The 23283-nt window shown below is 50.5% G+C and overlaps 1 protein-coding gene across 1 annotated transcript in view; it reads right to left on the bottom strand.

Annotated features, from left to right (window-relative positions):
• SESN3 (sestrin 3) overlaps nucleotides 1–23283 on the bottom strand; it is a 293232-nt gene that overhangs the window by 32598 nt on the left and 237351 nt on the right. The window contains exon 8 of the mRNA XM_086935298.1: nucleotides 12926–13116. Within this exon, the coding sequence (XP_086791424.1) occupies nucleotides 12926–13116 (191 nt within the window). The remainder of the gene's footprint in view (nucleotides 1–12925; nucleotides 13117–23283) is intronic.

Here is a 23283-nt window from a genome sequence, read left to right as displayed (position 1 = left end):
AATCAATCATTCTATCATCCAAATCCAGTCATTTCAACCTGAGATCTCACTTGATTTCAAACCTGCTGTTTTGTTTTTCATATTATATTCCAGTCTTTGCCAAAGATAATGCTTATGCATTAAACAAATCTGCCAACAAAGTGTTATTAGTTTCAAACAAGCAATCAGGTTCTCATTTGGTTTATTAAATCTTACGTGCTTTTTCAATCAAGATATAAACATACGGTGAACTCTAAAAACACTCAGAAACTGCACTGCTAAAGGTTCTTAATAATGTCCTTAAATCCCTATAACCTTACACCATCAGTGCAATTCAACATGCTTCAGCATGTATTACTGTTGAAACCAGGATGTTTGGTCTTCCGTATGCCATAATGGATTCCTGCTTGTCTGGATTGCAGGATCTTGTTAAAGGCTTCTTGCCTTGAATTTGAGATCAAAATAATCTGTATTCCCTAACCCGTCCAGTCATCTGGAAGTCAGCATTACACGAGTCACTGAGGACCTTTCTCCAGATATATCCCACAATATTGGAATGGTCTCCTAGTTAGTAATTTATGTGTGTCCTGAAACTCAAGAAAAAATAGGAGCCAACCTTTTTATCATTTAAACATATGTGGGTGTGTTAGGATGTTGCACTAACATCTGTAATGGGTATGTTGTATCATATAACATTTCAATTATGTTGCAAACTTAGTTGCCTAAGTGCAGACGTCAGTCATTGGCACACCCTCCTGCTCTCCCTCATGGGTAGGGCAGCTCTTTTTAAAATGATGACGTTGGGGGTCATGGCCAAGATGGCGACCGAGGCAGACGTGGGTCTGTGAAGCTCCCGGCCCGGGCCCCCGTTTTGACCCTTTCTCAGCACCAAAACCCCCAGACAAGGACCCCAAGAGCCCAGCACCGTGAGGGTCTCCGGTCCCGGTCCATTTGGGCAGTGACCAGGCGCGGCCCTGCCCCTGCGGAGCATCTCTCAGCCGGACGCCGCTGTATTTTGGCGGCCGGGGCCTCGGAGAGATTGGTGCTCGCTCCCGCCGGTAGGGCACAGCCAGAAGACGCGGAAGGTGCAGAGGCTACACGGGGACAGATTTGTGTAGCAGGCCGGGAGTCGCCGACCGACTAGGTGAGCAGCGTAGCAGACGCCGGAGGTCGGTGGCGGAGACGCCTGCGGGGATGTGAAACTCGGGCTCCAAGCTTTGGGGCCTACGCCTGCAGGGCGCGCGCAGGCCCAGTCTGCCGTGAATGCACCCAAGCGCAGTGGAGGCCGGAGAGGTGGGGCAGCAGGAGCCACCCACGTTAGTGATAGCCGGCGGGGACCAGCAGGAAACAGAGCCTGTGGTGCGCTCCTGGTGACTAGAGCGGAGAGGGGCCGGCCGGAGCTGGTGGGACAGCGCAAAACTTGAGCCCCAGGCTTTGGGGGCTAGCAGAAGGAGCCTCCCTTTCACATGGCCGCCGGCTTGATCCGGCCGGGCTCGGCCGGGGGAGTGGAGCGGCAGCCCTCCTGGGAGTTCACAGTGAAGGAGAGCAACTGTCCAGGGACTAGAGGCCGCAGCAGTCGGGCTGTTGCTGCTCCCCGGAGGACTAAGCGCTGACCAAGGGAGGTAACTGGGACAGGTGAGCTGAGCTGGGACCTGCGCTGGTCGAGGCCCGGGCGGCCTGGACGAGGGATTGTTTCAATCTGCGATGCATGACCGTGGTGGTGCTTGCGGTGGCGGCCAGCAGCCTTTGCCCCCCACAACCCCCGGGGCGGTTTGACAGGGGAGCCACAATACCAAGGCGCAACGTGAGCAGGCTGGTGGGCCCGGTTTTGCTGCCGGTGGAAGAGCACGTCTTCGCCAGAGCAGATCCACCTCGGTCCCTCCAGGGACAAAGGGCTCGAAGCACCATGGCGATATGGCCGCGCAGAGGCAGCCGCACGATAACAGACATGTTCACGAAAGGTGCCCCTAAGGGAGAGAAGAGCCCGTCGACCCCAGCAGCGGCAAAAGACAGCACGGGGCAGGAAGATGGAGGACCCCCCATCACCAAAGCATTCCTGGAAACCCTATTTAACTCTTTGCGTGAGGACTTCCAGACACTAAAGCAGGACATGGCTGGGGAATACCGCGAGTTACGCTGTGATGTGGACGGTTTAGGTGAACGAGTGGCCGCAGTGGAAGAAGCAGATCAGACTATAAGTAAGGAGGTGGAGCACTTACATTAAGAAGTTATATGCCTCCGTGAGCAACATGTGGACCTGCAGGCGCACGCGGAGGACCTCGAAAACCGCTCTCGAAGAAACAACATACGAGTCCGCGGCATACCATCCAAGGCGGAGGGGAATAATGTTAGTAACGTCATACATCCATGTTACCCTCTTTCTGCAGGGACTATTCCGGGGGATCCAAGGGGAAGGGGAGGACTTCGAAATCCGCATCGACAGGGCACATAGGGTAGGCGCGCAGAGTGCCCCCCCCCCGGAAACAGCCCCTCCGCCACCAAGGCCACTCGGTGGCGTTGAACCAAGACCTCTCGGCAATCACCTTACAGAAGAGGAAGGCCTTCAAAATAGCCACCACATTCCTGCACGACAAAGGGATTCCGTATTCCTGGGGTCACCCCTTCAGGCTAATCTTCAAATGGAACAAAGCCCTGCAACAGCTCAGGTCGCTACGGGACACGTGTGCACTGTTGGGCATTGACCTTGACGAGGACACGAGAAAAGAAGATGTAGATGTACGACCCTCGCGGGAGAGATCACCGCGTGCCTCAGGAGATAGATGGCAGCGAGTGGGACGCAGACGCTCGCCCAAGGTGTCCCTCAGGCCGGACCCAACGACGATGGCGCAGGAACAGGGAGTAGCCATCCAAGAGGTGTCCAAAGACACAGCAACATCGGACTAAAGCAGCGCAACAAGGGTTTTATTTCTTTTTTGCACTATTACCAAGCGGGTCTGAAGGGGGTTGGGTGGGGGCCAACGGGGTCGCCAGTGACACACACACCTCTACGTAACAGTGCCACAGACCTGAAAAGGGTATTGACTGGCCTGGGACTATGACAAACATTTGGGAGTTCCTGGTTGGGGTTTGGGGGGTGGGGGTGCTGGGATTTAGGAGACGGTTGGGAGGAGGAAAGGGGGAGAGTTGGGGCTTGGGTTGATGGGGGGTATGTCGGGAGGGGGGCTGTTCGAGAGGGGGGATCCCCTCTGTCCACTTTTGTGGACCATTACAACGCATACCATTACAACGCATTGCGCTGGGGGGCGCTCTAGGATAGGGAATAAGTATAATTTACTATCCAACACCTTCCCTAGGGTCCACGGGGACTGGAGTTAGAATAGTAAATTATACTTACCACTATCCAGCACCTCAAAGCGCTATGCGTTGTAACGGTATGCGTTGTAAATACCGCGTTGTAATGGTATGCGGAGTAAAAGTATGCGTTGTAACGTCATACATCCGGCGCGGGCTTGGAGACAACTGTGCGCAGAGAGGAAGATGTTGGCAGCTCTAGACCAAGCGAGCGGAATACGCGGCCCTCCGCCGACGACATGCCTATTACGCAGGGGGGAACAGATGTGGCCGCCTGCTAGCGAACAGACTGCGCGAGCAGCGCCAGAGTCAAGGGGTGCAGACCATACAGACTGCTCAGGGAGACTTGGTGTCCGACGACATGACAATAGTAGAGACCTTTAGGACATTTTACAAGTACCTCTACGCCGGTGACACCCTTGACCCGCAGGCGGGTCAGGGATACCTGCAGGGTGCGCGCCTCCCCTCCCTTAACTCCGCCCAGGCGGATTTTTTAGATCGGCCCATCGGCCTCGAGGAGGTGGTGTCAGCGATCTTGCGCCTGAAACTTGGGAAATCCCCAGGCCCAGACGGGTACCCGGCAATATTTACAAAACATTTTGCCACCAGGTGGCTCCGATTTTGCAAGATCTGTTTAACTCTTTCGACCAGCTGGGAGTGATCCCTGCGGAACTCTTAGAAGCAGCAGTTGCGGTCATACTGAAGCCCGGGCGGGACGCATCACGCTGTAGCTCGCATCGACCGATCTCGCTTCTGAACATTGACTTCAAACTGTACATGGGTATCTTGGCGGGACGGTTAGCACCCTACATGTCACAGCAGGTGGAGCCGGACCAGGCCGGCTTCATACCCCAACGCCAAACCAGTGATAAAACCAAGAGGGTCCTCCACCTCATTGAAGCAGGGTCGTGCACCCAACCAGACGGCATGTTGCTCGCAATAGACGCAGAAAAGGCCTTCGATAGGGTACACTGGCCCTATCTAGAACAGGTCTTGCGCCTCTTTGGACTGGGGGAGGTTCTTTTGCACCCGTATTCTGAACTGCTACAAGCTGCCCACCGCCGCAGTGCGCCCCAACGGGCACACATCCTCTCACTTCCCGATTGGCAGGGGGACCAGACAAGGGTGCCCCCTATCCCTTATTCTGTTCGCCCTTTATATGGAACCGCTGGCGCAACGGATCCAGCAACATGCCCTCATGAAAGGAATCAAATTCGGAGGGGATACGCACAAGATCAGCCTCTATGCTGATGACATTCTGCTCTCCCTCACCGACCCCTTCCAATCTCTTCGAGCACTCTTCGTCGAGCTGCATAGCTTCGCGCTCGCCTCCGGGTTTAAAATCAACACCGATAAATCGGTTGCCCTCAATATCTCCCTATCGCCCAAAACGTTAGCGGAGGTGCAGGAGGAACACTCTATACAGTGGTCCGACACCACGGTCCCTTACTTAGGAGTCCTGCTGGGCCCCATCATCCCCTCCACCATAACAGCAACCTACGCCAGACTCCATACACAGCTTCGCGGAGAGCTCCGAAGATGGAAGCGCCACTCCCTCTCCTGGCTGGGGAGGATAGCGGCCACCAAAATGACGCTCCTACCGCAGATTCTATATCTGTTCCAGACCCTTCCTGTACGTCCTCCAATGGGCTGGATCCAACAAACACAATCTGAGCTGGCACGCTTCATATGGCAGAGTCGTCGCCCGCGTTTTAAGCAATCCATAGCAGTCATCCCGCCTGCACAGTGGCGTGGGGTTTCCCGACCTACAACTCTATTTTTACGCGGCACAACTCCGAAGCCTAGTGGAATGGCATCAGTTGGAATCCGGTAACAACTGGCTCTTCCAGGACCAGGCAGTGGCGGGAATGCCCTTGCGAGGGATTCCCTCCCTCCCGAAGCGCCATCGGCCGCCTAACCTATACGCGTCCCAGATCACGGGTACTGTCATGGAGGTGTGAGATCGAGTCGCCCTCAGGCACGAGTTAACGTCTTTCCCGTCCCCTCTGACACCACTGTTTGCCAACCCCGACTTCACCTCGGGCCTGGACTCTCAGGCGTTTGCTGCATGGCACTCCTCCCCATGCAGGTCCTTAGGACATCTTTTTAACCTGAACGGTATCCTTTCGTTCCAACAGATGAGAGGATTATGGCATACCAGAAGGGGATAGGTTACCCTATATGCAGGTTCGTCACTGGGCTCTTCACCCACAGGTTAGTCCGGGAGCGCAGCGTCATCTCATTCCTTACGAAAAGTGGCTAGTCACTCGCACATCGGACAAAAAACTAATCTCGACCTGTACCAACACCTTCTCATCACGAACATTTACACATACAATGCTGGTCGATGCCGGTGGGAGAGGGAGTTGGGGAGGGCTCTCACAACCAAAGAATGGCGCGGTGTCTACCACAGTGCTAGACATTCCGCATACCACACAGGCCTGACCGAAACTCTGACCAAGGTGGCCACTTATTGGTACCATACTTCTGAACGCCTTCACCAATTCGACCCACGCATTAGCGACCGTTGCTGGAGAGGGTGCGGGGAACGAGGTACACTAGAACATTTGCTGTGGAGCTGTGACCGACTGCAGGGGTACTGGAGAGCAATTCTGGATGACATAGACTCTCACTTAGATACTCAACACCCCCGGTTCCCAGCCTATATTCTACTGGGGTTGCCCAACGCCCTGATGTATCCCTTAAAATCACGGAGGGTCGCCTTATAGCTATTGCACTTAGGGCGGCGACACAAAATATTTTAGCACACTGGAAAACCCCACAGGCCCCCCCACATACAGGCTGGCTACACAGGTTGTGTATGGCCGGGAGGGGGGGAAGATTCCCAGAACTGTGGCGGCCCTTCTTGACTTTGCCAAACGAAGAAGGCGTAAGTATCTTAGACAACTCAGTTCACGGAACTCCCCTGTGAGCAGACACCCCAATCCCGGAACGAAAGGGCCACATGCCTAAATAGAAGGCTTCACACTGCTGACTTTTTTTACCTTCTACTTTTTTTTTCCATGCGGGGTTCTTCTTATGATTTGTCGACAGAGGGAGGGGCATGGGGGGGGGAGGGTTACGTTGTTGCGTTTTGGGGTGTTGTGTGTGACCTGAATTGCAGACCAGCTCCTAGAAGTTCCGGTTATGATGGCCGTCTTGCACAGTTCGGACACTGTTGTGGGAGGGTCACTCTCCAAGAATCGCTCTTCACAAGTTGCAAAAGGGGGTATACAATGGGGGCTTTTCCATTCCAGACATCAGGCTGTATTATTGGGCCTTGCAGATCCAGGTCATAAATGAATGGATATATGTAGGAGAGGAGGAGCCGGCCTACAGGGTTGATAAAACCGCCATGCCACAGGGGAATTGTGAGCCCCTCTTGTACTCTCGGAGATCGGGGCCGGCGTTGCCTGCACACACTTGAGTGGTACTACAGTGCTGGTGAGAAGCCAATAAACTCTTGGGCTGGGCGGGGAAATTGACCAGTAGGACCCCGTTGTGGGTGGGTGATCCACTGCAGTAGGTGGCCGCGATGACTGGTTTTAAAGGGTGGAAAATGATTGGTGTTGAATACTTGGGAGATGTATGGAAAGGGACTCCCCCCCCCCCCTCATGTTTGAGGCGCTACAGAAAGAATACAGCCTACACCAGTCTCAGAGATATCACATGAGACTCACACATGCTCTACGAACCTACATACACAGGGGGGTCTCTATTCCGGAATACTCCCCGCTAGAAGACAGGCTGCTGCTTGACCCATCTCCAAGAAACCAACCTCTACAATATACCGCAAACTGGTGAATAATGTGCCAGCCCCCCCCCCCCCCTCCCTCCCCCGATTACTCTCCAGGAGGCCTGGGTAAAGGATCTTGGTAGCACAGACAATAAGGAGTAGCAGGAGCCAATTCAGAGCCCTAGAGAGGTCGCAATATACTCTAGATTTTGACCAGGACAGCTCAAAATTCTAAACCGTACTTATTATCCTCACACTCATCTACACAAATGGGCTAGAATCCCAACAGCACTGTGAGTCAGGGGTTGTCAGCGGGAGAGTACTTTCTTGCATATTCTATGGGAATGCCCAGAGAGCTCCGTTCTGGCGGAAAGTAACGAGCACAATGACCAGAGCGGTGGGAGAGACTGTCCCTTTAGAGCCGAAGTGGCTTTTACTAATGATCACAGGTGAATCGGATTGGTCCAGATATGTGGGAATATGGATGGCCCTGGCAGCGGGCATAGCAAAGCGGATCACCACCAGGGGGTGGGCAGCACCTGAACCCCCACAGCTGGAGAAATGGAAACGTGATCTTTATTGGTGCCAGCGAGCCGAAGAAACCGTGTATAAGAGTAGGGGATGTGCCAAAAAAATGGGAGAAAGTGTGGGTGCCCTGGAGAAAGTACAGAGGGTGGGGAGTGTTGAATAGGTGCTTGTTGGAGGTCTAATTTTCTCTTTCAGCCCTCATGAACATATTGTTATTGACCCGCTGTGTTCACTCCATGATGTATTGCTGAAACTGTTTTTGTACTGTGGTCTCTTGAGCTCTCTTAATAAAGAGAGTTTAAAAAAAAGAAAAATGATGTTGCAAACTTGAAAACAATCTTTTATATAATAAATAAAACATGTTTCCTTTGTCATTTTATATCTTCACACTGGCTTGACTTTCAACAAATTGTTACCTTCCAAAAGAACCACTATAATAGCAGACACTAGGCAACAGTTCCACTCATACCTTCAAGCATTTCAGCTAAGTGAGGTTCCATTACAACACATCACCCTCATAACATCAAGAAATAAGGAACTATTTATAAAAGGAGAAACATTAAACAATCACTGAACATAGTTCCTGAGCCTACCCAGCCAATGTGTTTTCTAAAGCAGATACCAGATCTGTGGGAAAATAGCGTTCTCTTGTGCCATTTCGCATTGTGTGCTCTTATTCCCCTTTTAACTTTGAACATCAACATTTTTGGTTTTGCCCTACAGAGTGGAGAACAGTCTGCTTTCGGTCAATTCTAAAACTGGTCATGGTGCCCTTGTAGTTCTCATCTTTAGTTGTAGGTTATATTTTAGTTGCTTTTTATGTGGAGGAGCTAACCTCTTGTGCAGCTTATTTAGAACAAATTGTATAATGAAACTAATAAATAAAAGGTCAATAAACAACTGTATAAACACCAAGAGCATGAAATAAACAGAAAAGTAGAGAGGTGTAGCCAAGTAATTTGACAAAACAAATCACAAACAGCTAATGTTTACGAACTCAAAAGGAATGTGCTTTACTATACTACAGGAAGGAACAACACTGAAAAGAAAATCTACAACCCTAAGATGCCAGCAACTATAGGACATACATACAATTGTTTCACTAAACGAACAAGCTGGTTACAGAAATTCAAAAGAAAGTAACCCTATAAACCCACACTTAGTATGTATGAAGGACAATTTTCCCATTGCACAATATTGCCACCTGTAGAGAGCCGTTCCTTCCACATAACTTGTTATTTCTGTGTAGTCACTCATTGAAGATAAGGAAATAAAGTATCTTTTACTAATATAATGGAATGTCTTCAACAAGTTAGAAAATAGGAGGCAATGTTGTCATCCTAAATAGAAAAGATCAGGTAATGGAGGTGGAACAAAAGCTAAGCCACGACGAAGAGGCTATTAACGATTAGATCATGATCTGAACTGAATATTTGTTGCTGACCTATGCAATGATCTTCAGAACACATGTTGGAGTCCTGGCAAGACCAAATCATCCTTCCATTCGTCAGGGGTTGTCAAATTAAGTCGCTATTAACTAGGTACTAATAACACCACCTATTCCCAAGGCTTACAGACACTGCACTATTAGGTAACTGAAAAATCTGAAACAAAGGACAAATGAAGGACTCCTCAATCATGAGAAACAAAACAGTCCAGACATGCATGTCCCAAAGCATTCCTATATGAGTCTTAGTAAATAGGATACAGAAAAAAGAGTAATGTCACAAATATTGAGATATGCATCCACTGGTGCTCTTACGTGTCTCCTGCATCATGACACTGAGGACTTAACAATGTAGCTGGGTTCCAACCTGCCAATGTTTTCACATGTGTACGAAAATTTCACAGCGTTTGTGCATGTCAATTAAAAAGGATTACGTCTGGCTGCTATTAAATTATTTATATACAAACGGCCTTCAAACTAGTTCCTTTGGTTCCAAATGATATTATAAACTTTACACCAAGTAATAATATTTTTAAGCATGAAAAAGCAATATGTACACACACGCTTTAAGGTGCCGAAAAGAGCACTAGGTTTGCTTCCTCCTTTTCAATCTATTCATCAGTTGGCATGAAAAGGGGAGGTCTGGTGAGGACACCAGAAGGAATACATCAAATCAATTGTTCTTTGGGCAACACATACATATGATGTTAGAATTAGCTGGCAAAGAATGGAAACAACGCTGCAAGACTAACTCAGTTATATTAACTCCAATTTATACAAAGCAGAATTTACCTCAAAATGTAGAAAAAACGGGTATACCCTCAGATGGGGCAATTTAGATCAAGAACTTACTAAGGTGAAAATAATTAAAACATGTAAGAATGAAATTGACAAATGTCTAGACCCTTCCTCAAACTCAGCAGAGATCATGAGTAGCTACTATGCAATAGCAAACACAATAAGTCAAGAATTAACCAGACCCATCAAAAAAAATAATACTTCGAAAAATGGGTGGTTTAACACAAAATGCACAAAAGCATACTCAAATTTAAAGAAAGCCTTAACAAAACAACCAAGAAACAGAGCAGAGGTAACCGAATTAAGGAAAACTTACGCACAGGCAATTAAACAAAGGAAAAAGGAGTTACAAGTAAACCTCTGGAAACAACTCCTAAAAAGCAGTACCCTAAAAGACAGCACATCCTTCTGGGAAACAGTTAAAACTCCTTTTTTAACTGATAATAATGCTGGCCCCTCTTTGGATGTTGCTATAACTGCAGAAGACTGGGTACAGCACTTCTCAGGGGTTTTTGGGGAGATTGGGCCCGAAGACTTAACTTCTCAAGATCCTCTCCCGTTGGTGCAATACCCGATAGAGATACAATTCACACTCAAAGAAACAACTAATGCTATAAAATCTGCAAAAAATGGCAAAGCACCGGGACCAGACTCTATTCCTATGGACCTCTACAAAATTCTACCTGAACTATGGGCTCCCCTTCTGACTAAAGTGTTAAACGCAGCAAAAGACACTGGCCTTCCTGACTCTTGGTCAACCTCGATCCTGGTCCCCATTTTTAAAAAAGGCAACAGAGACAGTCCAACCTGCTACCGCCCCATATCCCTCTTGGATTCAACTGGAAAGATGCTAGGGCGTATACTTCTAAATCGACTTCAGGAGTGGTCAAAAGAGCAAGGGGTACTCTCAGACCTCCAATACGGCTTCAGAGCCGGGCTAAGCACCGTGGATCAAGTCCTAAATTTAACATTACTTGTAGGAAAATATGTAACAGCGAAGAAATCGTGCCTACACATGGTGTATGTCGATCTTACAGCAGCCTTCGACTGTGTGGGACACTCGAAGCTCTGGACAATAATGCTACAAATGGGGATAGAACCACCTATAGTAGATATCCTCCGTGAGCTATACTCTGGCGCTACGGGAAAGGTCAGATATGGAATAGCAGGACAACTAACTAACAGCTTTCCAATTCAGAAAGGGGTCAGACAAGGGTGCGTGCTGGCCCCTTTCCCATTTACACTTTATACGAATGGTTTAGAGGCTGCACTGCTTAAGGGCGTTAAAGATCTGCCGGAAGCCGGTCGTCGACAGATTCCAGCGTTACTATACGCCGACGACGCGGTAATACTGGCAAGAACACCTGTCCAGCTTCAGAGGGCCCTAAATAATTACTGTACCTTTATGACCAGTCTCGATCTAAAAGTGAACATAAGGAAAACTTATGTAATGCACATCGGCAACAGAGGGAACAAAGAGAAAAAAATCTTTGTGGACAACCTGCCTCTTGAAAGAACTAACATCTATCCTTATCTTGGTATAACTATTGATGAGGCGTTTAATTGGAGAGAGGCAATTAACTCCAGAAAGTTAGCCCTCATAAGAACAGTCGGCGCTTTAAAAGCGTTTTCACTTCGTTTGGGAAAAAGACCACCCAACGAAATGATTAAGATATACAATGCAAAATCTATCAGCACAGACACTTTTGGAGCAGGAGTCTGGGGTACAACTAATGTAGAGCAACTCCAAAAAATCGAAAACTCCTTCCTAAAGTTTTTATTGGCTGTTCCCAAAAGCACCACCACATTTGGTTGTCACCTTGAACTCGGAGTACACTATATATCGGACATCATTAAGATTCAGCCTATCATGCTATGGCGTAGAATTTGGGCCAGAGAAGAATGCCACCTTACAAGAACAATAATAGAGGACTGCATGAAATTAGACCATATGAATAAGATAAAATGGTTGGCATATGTAAAATCTTTTTTCACTGACATCGGCCGTCCGAGCTTCTTTGAAGACCCACCATCTGTAACAGACATTTCAAAAAAAGATCTAAAAACACTTTGTCTGTCACATTTATCTGAACTCCGAATGCTGTGTGAAATAGGTAAACCCTCAGTACAACAATGCTTAATGATACAGCTGGTCCCAACTATCCAACCTTATTTACAGTACCATTTGTCGCAATATGAAAAGTTACTCCTCACTCGTTTCAGGCTTAACATATATCATTTTTTGGTTCTATTTCCCATTCAGAATGTATGGACTCATAACACTGCAGTGTGTCCGTGTGACTCTATGTCCCCACAGTCTACAATACATGTCACATTTTTTGGTAAATTTTATATGGAACTACGCAGGAGGTGGATATTACCACTACTAAAAGTTATGAACATCCGTAGATGTCGCCCTGCCTATTTAGCCCTGCAACTTCTGGAAAATTCTTTGATGACAAAATCTGTGGCACAATATCTAAAATTATGCATTAGGCACCGTACGAACCTGTAATGATGTGTAATAGTTTTAATAATTTTTCTACAATGAATGAATAATGATTTTTAATATTTATTGTGTTTTTATGTACTTTTATGGTTTTCATATATGGAACCCGAATAAAGATATTTTGATTTGACCTCAAAATGTAGCAAGTAATCAATTCCCTTTAGATATTGAGATTTATATATAAAAGCGCACTTGAAAATCTATTGCAAAACCACAGGAATTAACTTGACCAAATGTGCTCAAAATGACCAATCATCTCATTTGTTAAAACGAATCCCTTTTGGAGAGTACCAGTTTTATAAGTAATTGCACCCTGTAGAGGATTTTTGATGATTAAAAGCGGTAGGTGCAGGTTTCGTTATCATTCACCAGTGAATTAGGAGTAAAATGTTTTTTAAAGTGGGAATGGCAATTGCTATACAAGACGGGTCTGGAAGTTAATGATCCGCTCTCAGCAATTATAGACGCAATGACCAAAATAATGATTTATTCTTAAAATTAATATTTACAAATGAATGCTAAATTTTAAATTACACCAATATAGCGTGTAAACAATACTCCTGATCCCATATGCTAAAGATGTAACATATGAAAAAGTCTATATGTAGGAACTTACCTAATTCCAAACATACAGTGAACATAGTTAAAAAGTGCTCTTCTTAACATAGTTGTGTCTACATCTTCATGAGTAGCCATGGTATTGTAAGTTAGATTGTAGACTGTCCTAAACTTGTCATCCAGGAGGTGTCCAATGTCCGAATAAAGCCTATTAACCAGGGAGAAGCCATGATCTTCCCAGGAATAGTCCTAAATAAAGAGATAGTACACACTCAGTTAAAGAATTACACAAGCAGACTTCAAGGCATAAACACATTATCCAATCACTGGCTTACCTACCTGAGAGAACCCTCAAGTCTGTGCTACTACTGGGGAAACACTACGGTTAGCTCTGGTGGCACAGGAGGTTAACCCAACTACCACTTTGAAGTTCTGTATCTGAGAGTTTAAAAGAAAAAAAGCAAAATGCAAAGCATAATAAAGTAATATAGAGCTACATAAAACAAACATACAGAAAGGAAGTAGGGAGGGAGACCACTAAATGGTTTGTGTATTATAAGATAAGGTGTAGTAAGATTCACAAAGTGTCCACTTGTTGACAAATGGAAAGTCATTGGAAGAATTGCTTGCCCTAAAGGTTATACGGTACTCCCAGTCCAAAAGTACTCTAATTCCATAGGTCCTTCACAGTGAGAACACTATTCTTAGTGTTTTCAATGATTCTATAACAGTAAGTGTCTTTTAGATGCAGCAATATCCTATTCAAATATTCTTGATAATGCGCACTTAGTTCTGGTAATGAAAACGACCCGGTTTCGATGATACTCTAACGCAGGTAAGCAGTAGTGTTAATGTTAAACAATATTTTGAAAAGAGATTCGAGTTAACAATGGTAAGCAACAGATCCCTTTTCACTGTTCTCAGTATGTAATGTACAACATTTTGGCAGCTGTATTATGTTTTCATAGCCTTAATAACTGATCCTCTATGCCTGCAGTTGAGAACAACTTCACCCACATCAAATCAACTGTGTAAAGAGCTGAAGTAATGAAAGCCCCCTGAAACCAGCACCTGCGATTTCTGATCCAAACATAAATACACATGCAGGAGCCGTCGTGGCAGCATGTCGGGGACCTAAATGAAATCAAAAGGATAATACCGGGTGGAAAGGACATAAAAGCCAAGGCCCGAATAAGAGACTAGGTGAAATATACCCCCTGTGTACTTCCATAATAAAAAGGTGCAATGAAGCGTGGGAAGCATTATATAACGGAAAATCTACTGTGGCTTAAGAAAAACTCTACTCACGGACAAATGCATAAAAGAGACCTTAAAGTTTTGATGATCATTCACTGTGCAGAATGTAATCACTAGGTGTGGAGACAGCAATCACATACTTCAAAGATAATGTGAGAAACTGAGAAAATGTATTTAACACCAAAATCTTCTTCTATCCCCTACATTTATAAGGAAACTAGTGAGGTATAAACATTTGACTAGAAGTCCCTCTCTGCCGCCACACCCCATTTGCTATCTGTGATGTCTCATCTTGAAATTACAACTGTTTCACAAGTCTATATGGCTGAGATACCCGCCACCCCCTCTCAACACACTCCCCAAGGATGGGAAACCGGAAACAGTTCTGAACTTCTGGAAGACGGGAGGGAGTGACCCTCCCGGCCGTATTTATTAAAATATGAAACAAAATTAAAACATTAAAATAACAGTTTCATATTATGTACAATTTCATTACCACATTGCGATGTTTGGCTAACCTTAACATATTCTCTAATACAAAGGTTCTCCTAGCCGAACTAACATCCTACAAAACATTAACTTGAAATTTTGAAATTGTACATCCTAACGTTTAAGGGCCAACGGCAAGGTCGTAACCGGTGTCAAGATCCCTAAACCAGAAATATCCCCCTCACTTGTGAGGGGCGACCGCACAGAGGTGTACCTCAAGTGCAACTACCAATTTCCCTTGACTTGACGGGGGCCCCGATAAACTCGACGCCACTTAAAGGTCGTCCGAGGACTCGTGTGAGGTATCTAGAAGGTAGCGTAGACCCCCTCCCAAACCCCACACAACTTACCACATCTGCCGTCGCAGATATCCTGGCCCCGGGAAATTCCCCAGGAGGGGGCTGTAACCCCTCCTACCCAGGAAGGGGCCTTGACCGCCTTTCCTTTCCTTTCGGCGGCCCATCCTTAGAAGGGACCGCCTACCCGTTGAGGGGCCAATGGCCACCTCCCTCGAGCGCTCCCATCCGTAATGGGTGACGCCCACTCATAGGGATCTTCCAATTAGTGCTCACCGATCATGACCTTACCGCCCGACCAAAATAAATACGACAATTCTAACTAAATTACTAAAATGACTAAATTACTAAAAGACAGTAACAAACAGCTTATCAACAAGCAAGATTACGGATCAACACTAGTGCAGGATTACTTTATTTGAGAACATACTACGAATTGACCATTCTTTATTGCATAATCAAACTTATCACGATAATCATCACAACCTGCAAGAATTAGCGTTACCACATCAAACTTTATTCAAAAACCACTCGCTGTCCTCAGGGGCTGGTGGGCGGGTCAAAATTGGCTCTTCGTTCCGTCTCGAGCTCACGTGCAGCGAGGGGGTGCAGCTTCAGAGCACAGGAACAAGAGGATGCGTTCTTGGCTTGTTGCTCCTTTTATCCGTCTTCAGGGCGGGCGTAAACCCACCCCCGCCTGCCCCTAGGGCGTGGCCGGCCGCGTCAGTGTCTAGGCCAGCCCACTCTAGGGCGGGAAAAAGCGCGCCCCGGCTACGCCGCTTCGGGCATACCAGCCGAGGCTCGCCTCCCGCCCAAAATTGGCTTCCCGGGGGGCTCGTGGTACTCCGCCATACGTTCGGTGGGACCGAATGGTCGCCCCTTTCCATATGGCTGAGATACCCGCCACCCCCTCTCAACACACTCCCCAAGGATGGGAAACCGGAAACAGTTCTGAACTTTTGGAAGACGGGAGGGAGTGACCCTCCCGGCCGTATTTATTAAAATATGAAACAAAATTAAAACATTAAAATAACAGTTTCATATTATGTACAATTTCATTACCACATTGCGATGTTTGGCTAACCTTAACATATTCTCTAATACAAAGGTTCTCCTAGCCGAACTAACATCCTACAAAACATTAACTTGAAATTTTGAAATTGTACATCCTAACGTTTAAGGGCCAACGGCAAGGTCGTAACCGGTGTCAAGATCCCTAAACCAGAAATATCCCCCTCACTTGTGAGGGGCGACCGCACAGAGGTGTACCTCAAGTGCAACTACCAATTTCCCTTGACTTGACGGGGGCCCCAATAAACTCGACGCCACTTAAAGGTCGTCCGAGGACTCGTGTGAGGTATCTAGAAGGTAGCGTAGACCCCCTCCCAAACCCCACACAACTTACCACATCTGCCGTCGCAGATATCCTGGCCCCGGGAAATTCCCCAGGAAGGGGCCTTGACCGCCTTTCCTTTCCTTTCGGCGGCCCATCCTTAGAAGGGACCGCCTACCCGTTGAGGGGCCAATGGCCACCTCCCTCGAGCGCTCCCATCCGTAATGGGTGACGCCCACTCATAGGGATCTTCCAATTAGTGCTCACCGATCATGACCTTACCGCCACAGGCCGGATAGTTGACCGGCTATCCGGACCCCCCACACACTCCTACCTAAAGGTCATGTCTTAAAGTCCTCAGCCAAGCTATCAGGTCTCCTATGAGTAACTCGTTCCCCACCCGGGACAAGTGAACACCATCCCCCAAATACATACTGTCCCCTTTAATACAACCATGCGAAATAGAATGCAGTGTACTTGAACGGAACAATCTACTCACTTTATTATTAATCTTCCTTACTGAATGATTCAGAGCAGAAACTGAAAGAGCCCCCCGCCACACTTTTCGTGGGATCATATGGGACCATGCAATCGTGCACCCTGGAACTCTTCTCGCTAACCAACTTACAGTGGAAAGCATCGCCTCAAGAAGAAGTCGTCTACCAGCGGTCACCAAATCATTGCCCCCAAGATGTACTATGATTATAGCCGGCGGTGACCTCGTCGCACAAGTTACTACTTGTGTAACGATATATCTGTAAGAGACATTAGTTAGTGATAGATTCCTTACCTTAGAATATCCCCAGGCGTCAGACTGGATCCGGAAATTTTTGCGTAGCAATACCCCTGCGCGCTGGTAGGCGTCGTCTGCGGCTCCGCGTCCGTCGTCGGCGTCGTAAGCGCCGGGATGACGTCGTCGGAGTATTTAGACGGCGCCCATGCGCGCTGACGTCAGTTCTGATAACACAGCTTTTCCGCGCCAGATACGCAGAGCCATGATAGAACTAACACTGGTGCCATGAAACTAGGGCCCTGAAAGGGGATGACCTTAACCCTAAATATCGGTTCGCAGAACGGGGAGGATGGGTGGGCGGTAAGGAATCTATCACTAACTAATGTCTCTTACAGATATATCGTTACACAAGTAGTAACTTGTGCATCTGAAAGAGACACGTTAGTGATAGATTCCTTACCTTAGAATAGATACCCCAGCAATACCAACCCCGGTGGTGGGTCTGCGAACCAATATCACACCAGAAAGTCCTGGAGGACGGAACGGCCAAAGAAGCCATCCCTCCGGACTTGACTGTCCAGGCAGTAGTGTCTTGCGAACGTGTGCAGCGAGGCCCACGTGGCTGCCTGACAGATGTCCTGCAGGGGGACACCGCGACCCAGGGCAGTTGTCGTTGCCGTGGCCCGAGTGGAGTGAGCCCGCAATCCAGCCGGGGGCTCCTTCCTCGCCATGGAGTAACATGCTTGGATACACAAGATGATCCACCTGGAGATGGTCCTCTTGTGAACAGCCTTTCCCTTCTTCGCGCCCACGTAACCAACGAAGAGTTGGTCATCCACCCGGAATTGGCGTGTGCGATCTAGGTAGTAGGAGAGCGCACGTTTTGGATCCAGACGGTGGAGCCTCTCCTCCTCTTTCGAGGGATGCGGAGGCGGAAAGAAGGTGGGCAAAGTGATGGACTGCCCGATGTGGAAGGCCGTGACAACCTTGGGCAGAAAGGAAGGTCGTGTACGCAACACCACCTTATCAGGATGAACAGACAGGAAAGGTGGAGAAGACGAAAGAGCCTGGAGCTCACTCACCCTCCTGGCAGAGGTGATGGCAACCAGGAAGGCCGTCTTCAGAGTAAGGAGACGAAGAGGACAGTTATGAAGCGGCTCAAAGGGAGCACACATCAGATAGGTGAGAACCAGATTCAAGTCCCACTGGGGCATCACGAAGGGAACAGGAGGAAACATGTGCGTGATGCCCTTCAGAAATCTACTCACAATAGGGGACTTGAATAAAGAAGGCTGATCTGGTAGCCTCAAGAAGGCTGAAAGAGCAGAAAGGTACCCTTTAAGAGTGCCCAGAGCAGAGCCCTGCTGGGCAAGGGAAAGAAGAAAGAGCAGCACTTCCGAAAGGGGTGCAGAGAGGGGATCCACAGCCTTTGCTGCGCACCATGCCACAAATTTGTTCCACCGGCAGGCGTATACCGATTTAGTGGAGGGACGCCTGGCTGCCAGAATGATGTCACAGACTTCGGGAGGCAAGTCAAATGGCCTCAACTGCCGCCGCTCAATCTCCAAGCTTGTAGGTGGAGACTGGACAGGTTCGGGTGCAGGACCGTCCCCTGCTGCTGCGACAGAAGGTCCTCCCGAAGAGACAGACGAATCGGGGGATCGACTGACATGCTGAGTAGCTCGGGATACCAGTATCTTCGTGCCCAGTCCGGAGCCACAAGGACGACCTGGGCCCGGTCGCGCCTGATCTTCTTCAGCACTCTGGGCAGAAGTGGTATAGGCGGAAAGGCGTACAACAGACCGCAGCTCCACTCGCGACGAAAAGCGTCTCCGAGCGAGTGCCGCCTTGGAAACTCCAACGCGCAGAACTGCTGACATTGCGCGTTCTCTTCTGTGGCGAATAGATCTAACCAAGGCTCTCCCCACTGTCGAAAGAGACCTTGCGCCACGTCCGAGTTCAGACGCCATTCGTGATCCATCATGCACCGGCGGCTGAGTTCGTCCGCCCTGGCATTCAGAGATCCTGCCAGGTGTTGAACCACCAGGGTCACGCCCTGATGTTCCAGCCACTGCCAGAGGCGCAGAGCCTCCTGGCAAAGGGTCCACGACCCCACACCGCCCTGTTTGTTGCAGTACCACATGGCGGTGGTGTTGTCGGTAAACACTTGCACCACGCTCCCCCTGACAGAGGGGAGGAATGCCTTCAGTGCAAGACGAATCGCCCGCAGCTCCAGAAGGTTGATGTGGAGCCGGGACTCCGCCGGAGACCAGAGGCCTCTGATCTCCGCCTCTCCCATGTGGCCCCCCCAGCCCTGGAGGGACGCGTCCGTCACAACTACGTGCTCCGGCTGGGGTAGGGAGAGGGGCCTGCCACTGACCCATTCGCGGTCCGTGAGCCACCACTGCAGTTGTTTCGCAGTGCCCTCCGAGATCAGGACATGATCGGACAGGTTGCCCTGATGCTGGGCCCACTGAAACTTCAGGTCCCACTGCAGAGCCCGCATCCGCCACCTGGCGTGACGCACCAGAAGGATGCAGGAGGCCATCAGTCCCAGAAGCCGCAGCGTCAACCTGACCGAGACCCGGGATAACGGTCTGAAGACAGGAATCAGAGCCTGAATATCCCGGACCCGCTGCTCGGGTGGGTAAACCCGAAACTGCGCCGAGTCGAGAACCGCTCCGATGAAAAGGAGCTTCTGAGAGGGACACAGGTGTGACTTCGGCACATTGATGGAGAACCCCAGCAAGTGCCGGAGGTCGGCCGTAGTCTGGAGGTGGCTGACGACTGTCTGGGGCGAGCCCGCCTTCAACAACCAGTCGTCGAGGTAGGGGAAGACTGATACCCCCTGCCTGCGCAGATGGGCTGCGACCACCGCCATCACCTTCGTGAACACCCGTAGGGCGCTGGTAAGGCCGAAGGGGAGCACGGTAAACTGAAAGTGCTCTAGGCCTACCGTGAACCGTAGGTAACGCCGGTGGGCCGGCAGGACGGGGATGTGGAAATAGGCGTCCTGCAAGTCCAACGCTACCATCCAGTCTCCTGGGTCCAGGGCAGCCAGGACCTGAGCCAAAGTGAGCATCTTGAACTTCTCCGTCCGGAGGAAGCCGTTGACGTTCCGCAGATCCAAGATAGGGCGTAGGCCCCCTTTGCCCTTCTTGGGCACCAGAAAGTAGTGGGAGTAGCAACCACGTCCTACTTCTGGCCCGGGAACGCGCTCGATGGCCCTCTTGGCCAAGAGGGCCAAAACCTCCTCTTGCAGAAGTTGCAAGTGATCCCCCGACACACGGTGGTATTGAGGTGGCATGGATGGAGGGGAAGACTCGAAGGGGAGGGAGAAACCCCTTCGGACAATTTGCAGCACCCACCTGTCCGAAGTGACTGTATGCCAGTGGGAGAGGTGATGGCGAACCCTGCCTCCCACAGGCGTCACATGGGCCTGAAAACTCGGACTAGGAAGGTTTTGAGGCGGGGGCTGCTGAGGGAGGTGTGGACTGGCCTCGCCGTTGGCCCCGACCACCGCCACGGCGGTTCCCACGGCCGCCACCGCGTTGCTGAGTATTCTGCGGTGCGTGGCTGACGGTCCGTGGTGGGGCGCCCCTTCCGTGGCCACGAAAGGAGCGAAAGGCACCCGATTGCTGGCGTGGGGCCGTAAGGCCCAAGGACTTGGCCGTGGCCCTGGAGTCCTTGAAACGTTCCAGCGCATGGTCTGCCTTGTCGCCGAAGAGGCGACGGCCATCAAACGGCATGTCCAGGAGGGTGGCCTGGACATCAGCCGAGAAGTTGGCGGACCTCAACCAGGCGTGGCGTCGAACCGCCACCGTCGTTGCCATCGCCCTGCCCAGTGAGTCCGTGGTATCCAGCCCACACCGGATAGAAAAACGTGCCGCATCTCGGCCGTCCGCAAGGGTTTGGCTGAGTTTAGCCCTGACCTCCTCAGGGCATTGTGGCAGCACCTCCGCAACCGTGTCCCACAGGGTGTGGGTGTAGCGGCCCAAGAGACAGTTGGTATTCACAGACCGTAGCCCTAGGCTCACAGACGAGAAGACCTTCTTCCCGAACTGCTCATATCTCTTGGATTCCCTGTCGGGCGGGGCCGACGGGAATGCGGATTGGGAGTTAGAGGCCTGGATGACCAGGCTCTCGGGGGTGGGATGGGTGGACAAAAAGCATGGGTCGCCCAGTGCCGGGCGGTAGCGTCTGGCCACGTTCCTGTCCACAGGGGGGCCTGTGGCGGGCTTGGACCAAGTGCCCAGCAGAACGTCACACAAGGCCTCATTGAACGGCAGAAGGGGCTCCGTGGAACCGGACTGCTGTTTGAGGACCTCAGTGAGGAGATTAGTCCTCACGGCCGCGACGGGGAGCTGAAGGTTTAAGGCCTTAGCTGCCTTCGTCAACACTACGCTGTAAGCAGAACCCGCCTCCGAAGCCACAGTCGGGGGCGACGTAAATCCAGTGTCTGGCGAGGTGTCAATACCACTGGCCTCCCCAAGCTCATATGTCCAGTCCTGATGCGACTGGCAATCACGTGCCAGAGGGTCCTCGGACCCCTCCCATTGCTCCTCGTCACCTGGCTCCTGGAGACCAGGATTAACAGCCAGGGCCTCCTCGTGGAGATAGAATTCTCCGAAGGCCGACGGAATCGGCGCCCAGCGGCGCCCCTCCGACACCTGAGTAGGACCGTAGGAAGCATTGGGGTCGGCAACCACATCGGCTGCCGGGGACGACACCTGAAGGGACGGCGCCGGTGAGGTCGTAAGGTCGACCGGCGAGGTCCCGGATCCGGAGCCGGATCCAGCGAGGTCGCCAGCGGCGCCGGGCCCGAAGCACCCGACGTCGTCGGGGCCGAAGCGCCCGACCCGGAAGGACCTCCAGACGGAACCGATCGGCCCGAAGGCGCCACGGGAACCGACTGAGGAGGGAGGGCCCTCATGGCCATGAGGTACCTCTCGACCTCCTCCTGCGACGCGCCGTGCCCAGGGACCCGAAGGTGTGGGGCAGGCGGCGACGCTTGCGACTCCCGCGGAGCCGCGTGGGCGGTGTCGCCCGAGTCCCCGGCCGCATCGAGCGAGCGTCGGGGCGGGTCGGAGGATCGATGGTGTCGCTCCGACCTCTCATGCCTCTTACCTGAGGACTTGGAACCAGACGATCGGTGTCCACTCCCGGAACGTCGATGACTCCGACCTCGCGACCTGTCCCTCGACCTCCCGTGGGACCGGGACCGGGACCTGGAGCGGCGCGGGGCCGAGTGCCTCAGCTCGAGACGCTTGCGGGACCGCTCCCGCCTAGCCTTCGACGTCAGAGCCCGGCAGTCGACGCAAGTCCGATCGTCGTGGTCGAGGCCTAAGCACTTCAGGCACCGGCGATGGGGGTCCGTGACCGACATGAGCCGGCCGCACTTCGAGCAAGGCTTGAACCCGGGCATCCCTGGCACCGATAGTCGAGAATCGACTAAATAAAGGATCAAAAGGATCAAAAAGTTTTCAGTCAAAAAGTGACTGGGGGTAGAGCTTCTTCCGGATCTGCGCTAGCTGGCGCGGAAAAAAGAAGAACTGACGTCAGCGCGCATGGGCGCCGTCTAAATACTCCGACGGCGTCATCCCGGCGCTTACGACGCCGACGACGGACGCGGAGCCGCAGACGACGCCTACCAGCGCGCAGGGGTATTGCTACGCAAAAATTTCCGGATCCAGTCTGACGCCTGGGGATATTCTAAGGTAAGGAATCTATCACTAACGTGTCTCTTTCAGATCGCCCTAACAAACCCTTGAAAAATGATTGAAACTGGTCAATACAGAGCCCGCCCTTTCCGTAGAAGGACACACTGTACCCGTATTCCCCAGCCACGTGAATCATGTCACCTGCTTTGAATACGTCCGCGGCACGCCTCACGTATGAGTGGCCCACGACCCACACCTCCTTTTTCACAGCCGGTGATGTTTGACCGCTGGCCCGGTGTTGGGTCGACTGCATAGTCCGCCCCGCCTCGTAGGCTTGCGCAACTGTAAACCAAACAAAAACAAGAAGAGTGAGTACATCATTACAGCTTCACAACATGTGCAACCGCACATACCTTTTATAACAGTTGGAGGACCAACGCCCCACACGTTTAACTTGTTCGATATTCAGACCCCTGGCTGTAGCCTCTGTAGCAGCCCCTATCCGAAAGGAATGTGTCCCAAACTCGCCGGGGTTCAAGCCCGCAGCGGAAATCGACATCGCAAGCACCCGCTGAAACTGAAACCTCGTCAGTGGGGTGGCGTCAGCGTGTCTCAACAAGGTCCCCCCCCATGATGCCACCCTTTGCG

This window comes from Lissotriton vulgaris, chromosome 8, assembly GCF_964263255.1.
Source record: "Lissotriton vulgaris chromosome 8, aLisVul1.2, whole genome shotgun sequence".
Classification (NCBI taxonomy): Eukaryota; Metazoa; Chordata; class Amphibia; order Caudata; family Salamandridae; genus Lissotriton; species Lissotriton vulgaris.
This window is presented reverse-complemented; position numbering and strand designations above follow the sequence as displayed.